The following is a 14,858-nucleotide window of genomic DNA, read 5'->3' on the forward strand; positions in this document are numbered from 1 at the left end:
GAATCTAGTCAAATGAGCCAGATGCCAACATAGACAGGTTACGTGAATCTCAAAGCTAATCACAAAACCGCACAAGATTATACAACCATATTGCTCTGACTGCCAAGAACATGAGGTGTTTAGAAATCAAACACTAAATAATGCTGAATATAGATGGAGCGTCAGCAGTTCATAGTAATGCTGATGTTTGTATGAATGTTGGGTCTCCTCTTGGAAAAGGAGCACTGCAGTGTACATGTACCTGGAACTCGTCTTTGAGGTGAGAGGAATTGCTCTGGGAATCGATGCGGATCATGTCGTAGTATGCGGCTTTGAACTCGCACACGGGAATCGCCGTCTCGCCACACAGACACGCCTCCAGGATGGCATCGTGGATGAAGATGTACTGCTCCTGAGACCCAGAGGGATTATGGAGATTATGAGAGCCCGCTACAGGTTATATATATCTCTATTCAAAGAAATGAGGCATTGATAAGGCAAAATATACATTGACTACAACATCATCAATTATTAATATTTAGTTGGCGCGCTCTTGTTTTCGTATGTGTTCATCATTTATATGTATGACAGCCTGTCCAAAAGTGATTTGTCATGTTTCATTGTGTTATTATCGCACAAATAAAACAACTACACAATATGCTTACTGTACATAATGTCTAGATAAATCGTTATTAATATTTAAATAAAGGGTGAGGATGTCTATTTTCCAAGGACATCCCCTTTTCGTCACTTATTTTTAGGGCAACAACCCTATTGGTTTATTAGCATGTGGAAGATGGAGTAACGAGTGTGTCCCACTGTGGCAAAATTGCTAAATTTGCATAAAGCAATTAAAAAAAATACCTGTACTTTAAGCCTTTATACATATATATATATATATAAGTACAGTAAGCTTTAAGTACAGTCCCTCGATAAAATGCAATTATGCAATCGCATAATCAGCCAAAGTCAAACGCGCCACACTTTCGCCACATAAATTGTAGATTTCTGTGCAAAATATGCGGGGGTTGCATGATTTCAAAATCCTCGCATTTTCGTCGCTTCACACGAGAGCAGCCGTTTCCCCCTGTTGCCATGGGAACGTTATGAAGTGACGTAATTACGCGCCGTGGACGTCATCGAAAATCTGTTAAACTGGAGCGCACTTTCATTTCTTATATTTTATTTATTGATTTGTACCGAAGTTGTAGCGTACTCCTTTTGTAAAGCTACAGAACGTGTTTGACTCAGCAGTGTTTTGTAAGTTTGATGTGTTTATTAAGGTCTGAAATAAAGCAATGGAACTGTGATGTATATGCATGCTTATCATAGGAAGTAATAAGAAATGCCTCTTTACATTAAGGCAGTAGCCGAGTGAGTGTGTCGGGGAATCACTTATTTTTTCTTTTTCATCAAACCGCAGTTTTTGCAAGTTCCCACAATTTCCTTGCATACAACTGCATAAATATCCCGCATATAAGAAATAAGAAAACGGCCGTTTCACAAAAAAATTAAAATAAATAAAATAATAATAATAATCTAAAAAAAAACAATTTTTTCTGGAAGGACTGATATATTTATATTATAAGAGTATTTTTAATGCATTAATTATGCCTTATAATGCATTTCATAGTCTCATGAATAATTTAGAGCTGTGCAAAAATTAATTGCATCCAAAATAAAAGTCTGTGTTTACATAATATATTTGTGTGTGCTGTATATAATTATTTTGTATATATGCATGCATTTATATATTTAAGAATTATTTGCGCTTAAATTCTGTATATATATATATATATATACACATAATCTATATTATTCATGTGTTATTCATATATTTTATATATGAATAACACATTTACTTAAATATATACATGGATGTGTGTGTATTTATATATACAAAATAATTATATACAGCACACACAAATATATTATGTAAACACAGACTTTTATTTTGGATGCGATTAATCGCAATTCATTTTTGCGCAGCCCTAGAATAATTCTAACCGCAGTTATCATGCATTAAAACACATGACACACAACTGATTTCAGATGTAACGAGGAATCTGTAAATATTACAATGCATTGGTTAACATATATTAATAACACATATTATGAATAGCTTAATACTACATTATACATGAAGGTTTACTGATCTTTATTAGATCTACATACAGCAGCAGAAGCCCACACTATGAAATGCCTCAGTTTTTTGGGTAAATCCTGCAGAAATGCAACAGTGGCCCTTAGTGGTCAAGCCTGCAGTGTCACGCTTCATCAGCTGCTCCACAGAGGCCAGGTGATGTGCATGCTTTGAGATAAACATACGGCGATTCCTAACTTTTAGCTTACAGGGAAGGTTTCTCAAGTCAGTTTTATTTCTTATATTTAATTATCCTAAAAGCACATCAAATAATAGCGGTATGATATCACTGCTTCAGGGCCACACACCTCGGTCTGAACCATGTTGATTCGCCTGGAGCGCAGCGCTTTGACGCAGTTGTAGATGTCCACCACCCCCTCTCTCTCTGCCATGTCCAGCATGATGTCAATGACGATGTAACATCCTGTCCGCCCGGCTCCCGCACTGACACAACAGAGGAGACAACCGTCAGCCGTCTCACACTCATCAAACAAGCAGCAGAGAGACGTGAGGAAGAGTGTGTGAGTGAGTGTGTGTGTTAGAAATGCAAAACTCTTTCAACATCAGAGACATGTTTTTGATCAAAATGTAATGCGATGCGTATACAACCTCATAAATGTGACATACAGTCTAGATTAGGCAAAGTATTGTAAACCATTCGCACACTTCATGGATAAACTGATTTATATTGTGATAGTGCTGTTACCAAAAGACCAGTAATTTTTAGTACTGATTTCGACACAACAGCAAAAACTATTGGAAAACACTCTCTTTAACTTTAACTTAAAAATATATACATTTACATACCAGTAACAATATAAAATAATAAGAAAATTACATGTTAGTTAATTATTAATGCTAATAATAACTCAAAGTAAAGACTGTTATTTACTCGCAAAACTCTGACAGTGAATAAAAAAATAAAATAAATAATTGTGACTTTTTATCACACAATTCTGAGAAATAAAGTCAGAATTGTAAGATAAAAAGTCACAATTATTTATTTTATTTTTTTATTCACTGGCGGAAACAAGTTTCTATGTAAATCACAGACATGTCAGATAAGTCAGAATTGTGAGATATAAAGTCAGAATTGCGAGATATAAAGTCAGAATTGTGAGATATAAAGTCAGAATTGCGAGATATAAAGTCAGAAATGCGAGATATAAAGTCAGAATTGTGAGATATAAAGTCAGAATTGCGAGATATAAAGTCAGAATTGTGAGATATAAAGTCAGAATTGCGTGATATAAAGTCAGAATTGCGAGATATAAAGTCAGAATTGTGAGATATAAAGTCAGAATTGTGAGATATAAAGTCAGAATTGTGAGATATAAAGTCAGAATTGTGAGATATAAAGTCAGAATTGCGAGATATAAAGTCAGAATTGTGAGATATAAAGTCAGAATTGCGTGATATAAAGTCGCAATTATAAAGTCGAGAAAAAAAGACAGAAGTGCGACTTTTTATCTCACAATTCTGACCTTTTTTCTCACAATTGCGAGTTTACATCTCGCAATTCTGACTTTATAACACATAATTTAAAACACATAAAGTTTATATGTTGAAATCCTGACATCTTTTCTTAGAATTGTGAGATATAAACTCGAAATTGCGACTTATCGGGCCAATTCTAAGGGGAAAAAAAGACTAACATTTTTCCCCTCAGAATAGTTTAAATCTCACAATTCTGACTTTATATCTCGCAATTCTGACTTTATATCTTACAATTCTGACTTTATATCTCGCAATTCTGACTTTATATCTCGCAATTCTGACTTTATATCTCGCAATTCTGACTTTATATCTCACAATTCTGACTTTATATCTCGCAATTCTGACTTTATATCTCACAATTCTGACTTTATATCTCGCAATTCTGACTTTATATCTCACAATTCTGACTTTATATCTCACAATTCTGACTTTATATCTCGCAATTCTGACTTTATATCTCACAATTCTGACTTTATATCTCGCAATTCTGACTTTATATCTCACAATTCTGACTTTATATCTCGCAATTCTGACTTTATATCTCGCAATTCTGACTTTATATCTCGCAATTCTGACTTTATATCTCACAATTCTGACTTTATATCTCGCAATTCTGACTTTATATCTCACAATTCTGACTTTATATCTCGCAATTCTGACTTTATATCTCGCAATTCTGACTTTATATCTCGCAATTCTGACTTTATATCTCACAATTCTGACTTTATATCTCGCAATTCTGACTTTATATCTCACAATTCTGACTTTATATCTCGCAATTCTGACTTTATATCTCACAATTCTGACTTTATATCTCACAATTCTTACTTTATATCTCACAATTCTGACTTTATATCTCGCAATTCTGACTTTATATCTCGCAATTCTGACTTTATATCTCGCAATTCTGACTTTATATCTCACAATTCTGACTTTATATCTCGCAATTCTGACTTTATATCTCGCAATTCTGACTTTATATCTCACAATTCTGACTTTATATCTCACAATTGCGACTTTATATCTCACAATTCTGACTTTATATCTCACAATTGCGACTATATCTCACAATTCTGACTTTATATCTCGCAATTCTGACTTTATATCTCACAATTCTGACTATATCTCACAATTGCGACTTTATATCTCACAATTCTGATTTTATATCTCACAATTCTGACTTTATATCTCGCAATTCTGACTTTATATCTCACAATTCTGACTTTATATCTCACAATTCTGACTTTATATCTCACAATTGCGACTTTATATCTCACAATTCTGATTTTATATCTCACAATTCTGACTTTATATCTCGCAATTCTGACTTTATATCTCGCAATTCTGACTTTATATCTCGCAATTCTGACTTTATATCTCGCAATTCTGACTTTATATCTCACAATTCTGACTTTATATCTCGCAATTCTGACTTTATATCTCGCAATTCTGACTTTATATCTCACAATTCTGACTTTATATCTCACAATTGCGACTTTATATCTCACAATTCTGACTTTATATCTCACAATTGCGACTTTATATCTCACAATTCTGACTTTATATCTCGCAATTCTGACTTTATATCTCACAATTCTGACTTTATATCTCACAATTGCGACTTTATATCTCACAATTCTGATTTTATATCTCACAATTCTGACTTTATATCTCGCAATTCTGACTTTATATCTCACAATTCTGACTTTATATCTCACAATTGCGACTTTATATCTCACAATTCTCACTTTATATCTCGCAATTCTGACTTTATATCTCACAATTCTGACTTTATATCTCACAATTGCGACTTTATATCTCACAATTCTGACTTTATATCTCGCAATTCTGACTTTATATCTCACAATTCTGACTTTATATCTCACAATTGCGACTTTATATCTCACAATTCTGATTTTATATCTCACAATTCTGACTTTATATCTCGCAATTCTGACTTTATATCTCACAATTCTGACTTTATATCTCACAATTGCGACTTTATATCTCACAATTCTGACTTTATATCTCGCAATTCTGACTTTATATCTCACAATTCTGACTTTATATCTCACAATTCTGACTTTATATCTCGCAATTCTGACTTTATATCTCACAATTCTGACTTTATATCTCGCAATTCTGACTTTATATCTCGCAATTCTGACTTTATATCTCGCAATTCTGACTTTATATCTCACAATTCTGACTTTATATCTCGCAATTCTGACTTTATATCTCGCAATTCTGACTTTATATCTCTTAATTCTGACTTTATATCTCATAATTCTGACTTTATATCACGCAATTCTGACTTTATATCTCGCAATTCTGACTTTATATCTCGCAATTCTGACTTTATATCTCGCAATTCTGACTTTATATCTCGCAATTCTGACTTTATATCACGCAATTCTGACTTTATATCTCGCAATTCTGACTTTATATCTCGCAATTCTGACTTTATATCTCGCAATTCTGACTTTATATCTCGCAATTCTGACTTTATATCTCGCAATTCTGACTTTATATCTCGCAATTCTGACTTTATATCTCGCAATTCTGACTTTATATCTCGCAATTCTGACTTTATATCTCGCAATTCTGACTTTATATCTCGCAATTCTGACTTTATATCTCGCAATTCTGACTTTATATCTCGCAATTCTGACTTTATATCTCGCAATTCTGACTTTATATCTCACAATTGCGACTTTATATCTCACAATTCTGACTTTATATCTCACAATTGCGACTTTATATCTCACAATTCTGACTTTATATCTCGCAATTCTGACTTTATATCTCACAATTCTGACTTTATATCTCACAATTGCGACTTTATATCTCACAATTCTGATTTTATATCTCACAATTCTGACTTTATATCTCGCAATTCTGACTTTATATCTCACAATTCTGACTTTATATCTCACAATTGCGACTTTATATCTCACAATTCTGACTTTATATCTCGCAATTCTGACTTTATATCTCACAATTCTGACTTTATATCTCACAATTCTGACTTTATATCTCGCAATTCTGACTTTATATCTCACAATTCTGACTTTATATCTCGCAATTCTGACTTTATATCTCGCAATTCTGACTTTATATCTCGCAATTCTGACTTTATATCTCGCAATTCTGACTTTATATCTCGCAATTCTGACTTTATATCTCGCAATTCTGACTTTATATCTCTTAATTCTGACTTTATATCTCATAATTCTGACTTTATATCACGCAATTCTGACTTTATATCTCGCAATTCTGACTTTATATCTCGCAATTCTGACTTTATATCTCGCAATTCTGACTTTATATCTCGCAATTCTGACTTTATATCTCGCAATTCTGACTTTATATCTCGCAATTCTGACTTTATATCTCGCAATTCGGCTTTATATCTCGCAATTCTGACTTTATATCTCGCAATTCTGACTTTATATCTCGCAATTCTGACTTTATATCTCACAATTCTGACTTTATATCTCGCAATTCGGCTTTATATCTCGCAATTCTGACTTTATATCACGCAATTCTGACTTTATATCTCGCAATTCTGACTTTATATCTCACAATTCTGACTTTATATCTCGCAATTCTGACTTTATATCTCGCAATTCTGACTTTATATCTCGCAATTCTGACTTTATATCTCGCAATTCTGACTTTATATCTCGCAATTCTGACTTTATATCTCGCAATTCTGACTTTATATCTCACAATTCTGACTTTATATCTCACAATTCTGACTTTATATCTCGCAATTCGGCTTTATATCTCGCAATTCTGACTTTATATCTCACAATTCTGACTTTATATCTCGCAATTCTGACTTTATTTCTCGCAATTCGGCTTTATATCTCGCATTTCTGACTTTATATCTCACAATTCTGACTTTATATCTCGCAATTCTGACTTTATATCTCACAATTCTGACTTTATATCTCGCAATTCTGACTATATCTCGCAATTCTGACTTTATATCTCGCAATTCTGACTATATCTCGCAATTCTGACTTTATATCTCTTAATTCTGACTTTATATCTCGCAATTCTGACTTTATATCTCGCAATTCTGACTTTATATCTCACAATTGCGACTTTATATCTCACAATTGCGACTTTATATCTCACAATTCTGACTTTATATCTCACAATTCTGACTTTATATCTCACAATTCTGACTTTATATCTCGCAATTCTGACTTTATATCTCACAATTGCGACTTTATATCTCACAATTCTGACTTTATATCTCGCAATTCTGACTTTATATCTCACAATTCTGACTATATCTCGCAATTCTGACTTTATATCTCACAATTCTGACTTTATATCTCGCAATTCTGACTTTATATCTCACAATTCTGACTTTATATCTCGCAATTCTGACTTTATATCTCACAATTCTGACTTTATATCTCACAATTCTGACTTTATATCTCGCAATTCTGACTTTATATCTCACAATTCTGACTTTATATCTCGCAATTCTGACTTTATATCTCGCAATTCTGACTTTATATCTCACAATTCCGACTTTATATCTCACAATTGCGACTTTATATCTCACAATTGCGACCATATCTCGCAATTCTGACTTTATATCTCACAATTCTGACTTTATATCTCACAATTCTGACTTTATATTTCGAAATTCTGACTTCATATCTCACAATTCTGACTTTATATCTCGCAATTCTGACTTTATATCTCACAATTCTGACTATATCTCACAATTGCGACTTTATATCTCACAATTGCAACATTATATCTCACAATTGCAACATTATATCTCGCAATTCTGACTTTCTATCTCACAATTCTGACTTTATATCTCACAATTCTGACTTTATATTTCGAAATTTTGACTTTATTTCTCGCAATTCTGACTTTATATCTCACAATTCTGACTTTATATCTCGCAATTCTGACTTTATATTGCAATTCTGACTTTATATCTCACAATTCCGACTTTATATCTCACAATTGCGACTTTATTTCTCACAATTGCGACTATATCTCGCAATTCTGACTTTATATCTCACAATTCTGACTTTATATCTCGCAATTCTGACTTTATATCTCACAATTCTGACTTTATATCTCACAATTCTGACTTTCCATCTCGCAGTTGTGAGAAAAAAAGTCAGAATTGTGAGATAAAAAGTCGCAAGTACCTTTTATATTTTTCATTCTATGGCGGAAACAAGCTTCCATAGAAACCCATGACGCTCTTCAGAGCGCAAAAAGCAGACGTGTGTGTGTGTGTGTGTGTGTGTGTGAAATCAGCTGTCTATCAGGATGGTATTCTCACATTTGTACACTTTCAGTACGGACTTTATGTACTTTAGACAAAACACTAAACTGTAAGGACTAATACACCGCAGTAATGCTCTAAACCCATCCGGATGTGTCCGTCAACTACTGTGACGAATCAACCATCGGGACCCTCTTTACTGCATTAACTCTGGATAATCTGGGTTTGAAACCGTTCATGCTTTTGCCGTTTGACTGAATGTACACAGAATGCCACAAAGACAGCAGCAATCAAACACTGTTAACAAGTTGAAAGGAAAAGAAAGCTGCATCATGGGATTGTTTTTTTTGTTGCACGCAGCAATGCAGATGAGACCACATCCTGTTCTTGGGGGCAGAACGGCAGGCAACGCGGTAATGCTGAATGGTAGAATGGTTTTGGGCCCATTTCTCACATCTGGCAGGAGGAGTCATCTTCAACTGGCCAACAGTGTCAGATGTGGACGCTGGTAGATGTGTGTGTGTGTGTGTGAGGGGGACAAAGTGACAGAACCGACCACAAGACCCCTCGCTCATGCTGATGAGCTGTGGTGCCATCAGGAAATGATGTCATTAACCAATGACAATGCATTCTCCTCTACAACACAGGACTGGTTCTACACATCAGCAGAGGCGAGCCGACAACACAACCATGTGTAGAAGAAGAGAGAAACCTCAAACTGTGGCTCCGCAGAGGTCATTCAAATATGACCAATTCTGCAATCACCTCCGTCTACAAACTAGAACTGGGCATTATGACGTTTGATTAGCCACTTTTACACATGGCAGCTGTTAAAGGGATACTTCACCTCTGGAGAGATGAATGTGTATTTAAAATGGGTCATTTAAAGACAACAACTCCCAGAATGCACTTGCTTCGCTGGCCTAGGAGGCCACGCCTACCGGTAACAGACTGCAGTCGTTAAACAACAAGTCTGCCCGAAAATGTGTTTCCAGATTGCCCAAAATGTCCAGGATTCATGTCTGACACCATAGATATATATAAAGGCTAGATGTCTTCACGTCATCACCGGCGGCCATCTTGTCACAGTCAGGCTTTCTGGCGGGCTCTGTGGTATCTGATGTAAGAAATACTCTTATCTCGTTGAAATCTTGACGGATTTACAAACGGTTTGGTTTCTTACAAACGTTATTAACGTGGCTACAATTCTGGATGATTATTTATTTATACACTTATTAATCATAAGTATGCAGTGTCACAACTACATCTCTGCCGTTTATAACAAAGCAGACCGTTTGAAAATCGGTAGAAAATTGAGCAAGTTACAGTGATTTAAAAAGTACATGCACCATTAAAACAATGTTACCAGTGAGTGAGCTGCCTGTGACAAGATGGCCGCCAGGTGCTGACGTCGACCTCCATTGGCCAGCAGCGCGGACGAGATATCAAGCCTTTATTTAGATATCTATGTCTGACACTACATTCAAATTCACCAATGGGAATTAATTCAGTTAGATTAAATCAAAAGCAGTGCATGTGAACAATGAATGGCGACTGCAGAAAGCAAAAGTTGAATCCCGGACATCAACGGCCGGACATGTCCGGGGAAAAGAGGATGGTAACCCCTACTACTCAGCTTTCTCCACAGTACAAGAGCCTGCTAGCTTAGCTTCCAAAAAAAACATGGCCGACACTATGTGTTCATTCTGTGAGTGAGATCGCCCTCTATGGGCGGGTTGAGAACATGCGGGACAGACCCTACTGACTGTAGTCTTCAGCCTCTGGACAAAACATCCTCCGATGATGAAATATGACGATTTTTTCCAGACAAAAAGTACATAAATCTCTTGTCTTGATATGAGGGTGGTAATTTGAAAATACTTCATGTTTCCTACTAATACAAGACTTAATGCTAAATCCTGAAGCATCCCTTTAAAGGCTGGGCCCAAGCCATAATTTTGCTTCTATTCACACACCACCGTCATTTAGTGTTGAGCGCTAGGGGTGTGTGCAGTACCTGCAGTGGACCACGATGGGCCCGGCGGTGGGAGGGTTGGACATCTTCACCCGGCGGATGAATGACAGCAGTCCTGTGGCGTGGTACGGGACCCCGTGATCGGGCCAGCCGGTGAAATGAAACTGCTTCACCTCTCGCACCTCGTTAAAACCCCTCTGTGAAAAAAAAAATCAGATATCGTCATTCAGCAAGTCCACCGGCCCCAATTAGTATCCGGACACTTCAGTCACACTAATGACAATATATCGAGGCAAGTGTAAAGAAAGAAGTGTAAGCTTCATGCTGTAAAAGCAGATGCAGAGTAGAAGATGAAGATGTCTGATGTGGAGGTTTCACGGTGCTAAAGTTGAAATCTTTGCTTCAAACCTAGCGGATTATCAAAAACTAAAAACGGTAACACTTTAGAATACGTTTCCTTCGTTAATGAATAACTACACAAGAACTAATGAGTAACACAATATTAACAATCTAGTAACTATTATTAACTAACAATGAACTCTGATTAATGAACTAGTGAGTAATAGCGAACAGAGAAAAGTGGTAGTTCACTATTAAGTAATCAATAACTTCTATTTTTTTAATACTTCTCAGAGAACTACTGAAAAAATTTATTAACAATCTAGTAACTGCTATTAACTAAAAGAAACTCTTATTAACGAATTAGTAAGTAATAGCTCACAGATGAAAGTGTTACTAGATACTTCTGTGGGAATTACTAATTATTTGGATTGGTATTATAAAGTGAAGATCATTGGAACTAACTAGTAATGACTCAAGTGTTACTAAAGACTTTTTCTAAAAGTTACTAAAGTTCACCAAAAATCTCAAACGTTTGCACAAATCATGACTAGATCGTGTAGTAACACTTGAGTCATTACTAGTTAGTTCCAATGATCTTCACTTTATAATACGTATCCAAATAATTAGTAACTCCCACAGAAGTATCTAGTAACACTTTCATCTGTGAGCTATTACTTACTAATTCGTTAATAAGAGTTTCTTTTAGTTAATAGTAGTTACTAGATTGTTAATAAACTTTTTCAGTAGTTCTCTGGGAAGTATTAAAAAAATAGTAGTTATTGATTACTTAATAGTGAACTACCACTTTCGTCTGTTCGCTATTACTCACTAGTTCATTAATCAGAGTTTCTTGTTAGTTAATAATAGTTACTAGATTGTTAATATTGTGTTACTCATTGGTTCCTGTGTAGTTATTCATTAACGAAAGAACCGTATTCTAAAGTGTTACCCTAAAAACTGTAGGGCAGCGACTCGGATTGGGTGTTGAGCTGTGCCACTCAATGCAGACGAGTTTAACCCAACATTAAATGATTGTACTAGATTTTATTTCGATAATGTTTTGTATTTTACGGGGATTTATGCAGTAGTTATAATCCACTTTTTGAGCATAGACCTGAAAATGACACGTTTCACCTTAAACGGTCATAAATCTGTAATCCTTAAAGGAGCTGTATGTAAGAAATTCATTTCAAATAATCATAAAATGGCCCTGATAGACTGGCCAATCTACCAATCACGGAGTCAGTAGTGTTGCAGCATTCAGGTTGCCAGCTCTGCTCTAGTTATAACAGCTGCAGATACAAACGTGTCGGATGAACAAATGTTGGATCTGGCAACCTTGAGTCAGGGGGGAGGGGATACACCGCTCTACAGTAATTTGAAACTGATTGCAGTACCAGTTTTGGCCACAATCTTACATTCAGCTCCTTTAAGAGCATAGACTTTAGTTGGGTCTATTTTCGAAGACGACCGTTGGCAGATTATTGCTGGAGTGAAAATAGTTTAAAAAAGGGAACTTGCAAATGAAAAATGCACAAAAATACCATCTACCATTCAACCACATACCATTACATTGTATACGGTTTACTGCGAAAAATCCATAAACCTAATCAAGCCGTGCTCCAAATTTGAGGTTTTTCAAAAAAAGCTTTCAGTAACAATTTGTTTAGGCGCAGTAACAAAAGAGTCCACTAGATAAAATTCGACTCCCATTCATTTCCAATGCGCTCGATTTTGACCACGAACAATACAAGTGTTTTTTCAGGATTATATTTAACCTTTCTGTCCATGATTTCTGTGTTCCCTGTCCACACTACTGCGTTTTCGTTTAAAAACGGAGAATTAAAACGAATACGATCTCCGTCCACACCAGCGTTTTATCTGCGTATTAGAAACGATCTCCGTCTACATTAAAACGACTGAAAACGCGGATCACGTGACCATTCACCAACACTGGGCATGCGCGTGCCGGTGTAAACAGTGATTGACGAATCAGGGAAGGATACGTCATGACTGATAACACCCAATCATAGAGCCGAGCGTCAGCCTTTGCGTCAGCGTTTCTGAAGTCCTCCGTTTTGTCTCGTCCACACTAAAACGCCTTCCGGAGATTCAAAACGCAAAACGGGGCTGCAGCGTTTCTAAACTTCTCCGTTTTAGGTCTTCGTTTTTCCCGTTTTAGTCTGGACGGAAGGTGCAAACGTAGAAAAAGGTCTCCGTTTTTAAACGAAAACGCAGTAGTGTGGACGGGGCCTTAGAAGAAAAGGTTCTATATAGAACCTTAAAAGGTTCTATCAGCGCTACGTATTTGGAACCCCTAAAAGGTTCTATATACTCTTAAAAAAAGGGTTCCTCTGGGTTCTATATAGAACCCTGGGGTTCCATACTTGGCCAATAGAACCTTTTAACAAAAAAAAAAATGGTTCTATATAGAACCATTTTGGAGTTCCATATATGAAGCGGGGGATGGAACCATTTCTGGTTCTAAATAGAACGAGGGCACACATTTATAACCGTGAGCTCAAATGTGTCCACAGATGCGTTGTGGGTCTGCTGTATACATGAAACATTTCCTCCAGAGCCCCGGAATATCAGTAACGCTCGCCCCCGAAGACTGAAGGTTTAAACTTGGTCAAAACAGCCTCACCCTCTCCAGTGTGAAAGTCCTGACAACGTATTCAGCAAGCGGCTCCACCTCCACAAACGTCACTTTGAAATCTCCGTACACTTCAGCATCATCCGGCCAGTACTTATAGCATTTCACCTGCAGGAGGACGAGACCAATCAAACGCAGAATACAGGACTGTATAGAGAACACAACCTGCTGCACATTCATTTAATACACTTTCATTAGAAGATGTCTTTAACCGTACTGGGGTGCGTTTCCCGTACAACGACGCAGTTCGCTGCTTCACTACCATAGTACGATGCATCGTTGGAAAAATCAACTAGCTAGTCACGACTGTTTCCCGAAACCCATCGTCGCAAAGTATCGTTCAACCACGTTGGTTTCGCACGTTGAGTAATAACTACTTTTAATGAAACTGTTTGAGATCCAATTAACGCTAGATTTGTTTTATATAAATTACAGACATGTCATCTGAGGACTATTTCTAATTGTTCTCAGTTGTTTTGCTTTATTAGCAGACTCAATATTTGACTCGTAGAGCACGTTCGCACACGCGCACTCTTCAAACACGTTACTTCAAATCTTTTGACAAACTTAAAGACGTAAATTGCATTTATATGTATACTAAATAAAAGGCACCGGTTATACTGAATGTCAGCTTGCTATTTTGCTCAAGATAACGATTTATTACCTCCAAATGTGATGCAATATAGAAACGATGCCCTAACCACAACTTTGCGATGCTGTTTGCGAATGCCCGTTGGAACGATGGTTTCGGGAAACACCGACTCGTTTAACTATGATGATAACGACGTAACTTGCGACCATAGTTGGCTAACGATGCTTCGGGAAACGCACCCCTGATCGACACAGAAGCATCTTGATTCACAGCAGTCTCAGTTATTCATTGCTTATATCTTACAGTTATTTACAATCACTTTGTTACTATTTTCAGAACCTTGATGTCATTTTTCAAAACTCTAGATAAAAACTCATTTTTCAAAACTTTAATCCATTTCTC

At 36.1% G+C, this 14,858-nt stretch overlaps 1 protein-coding gene across 20 annotated transcripts in view; it reads right to left on the bottom strand.

The window, feature by feature from the left end:
• The window catches only part of ptprk (protein tyrosine phosphatase receptor type K), a 244,359-nt gene that overhangs the window by 17,038 nt on the left and 212,463 nt on the right, over positions 1-14,858 (bottom strand). For all 20 annotated transcript variants that reach the window (XM_089118330.1, XM_089118314.1, XM_089118329.1 and 17 more), the window contains 4 exons: positions 13,856-13,972; positions 10,909-11,063; positions 2,431-2,566; positions 242-391 (listed from right to left, as the gene is read on the bottom strand). In XM_089118330.1, coding sequence (XP_088974456.1) covers positions 242-391; positions 2,431-2,566; positions 10,909-11,063; positions 13,856-13,972 — 558 coding nt within the window. The remainder of the gene's footprint in view (positions 1-241; positions 392-2,430; positions 2,567-10,908; positions 11,064-13,855; positions 13,973-14,858) is intronic.

Source organism: Pimephales promelas, chromosome 13, assembly GCF_988280905.1.
Source record: "Pimephales promelas chromosome 13, fPimPro1.hap1.1, whole genome shotgun sequence".
In the NCBI taxonomy this organism is placed as follows: domain Eukaryota; kingdom Metazoa; phylum Chordata; class Actinopteri; order Cypriniformes; family Leuciscidae; genus Pimephales; species Pimephales promelas.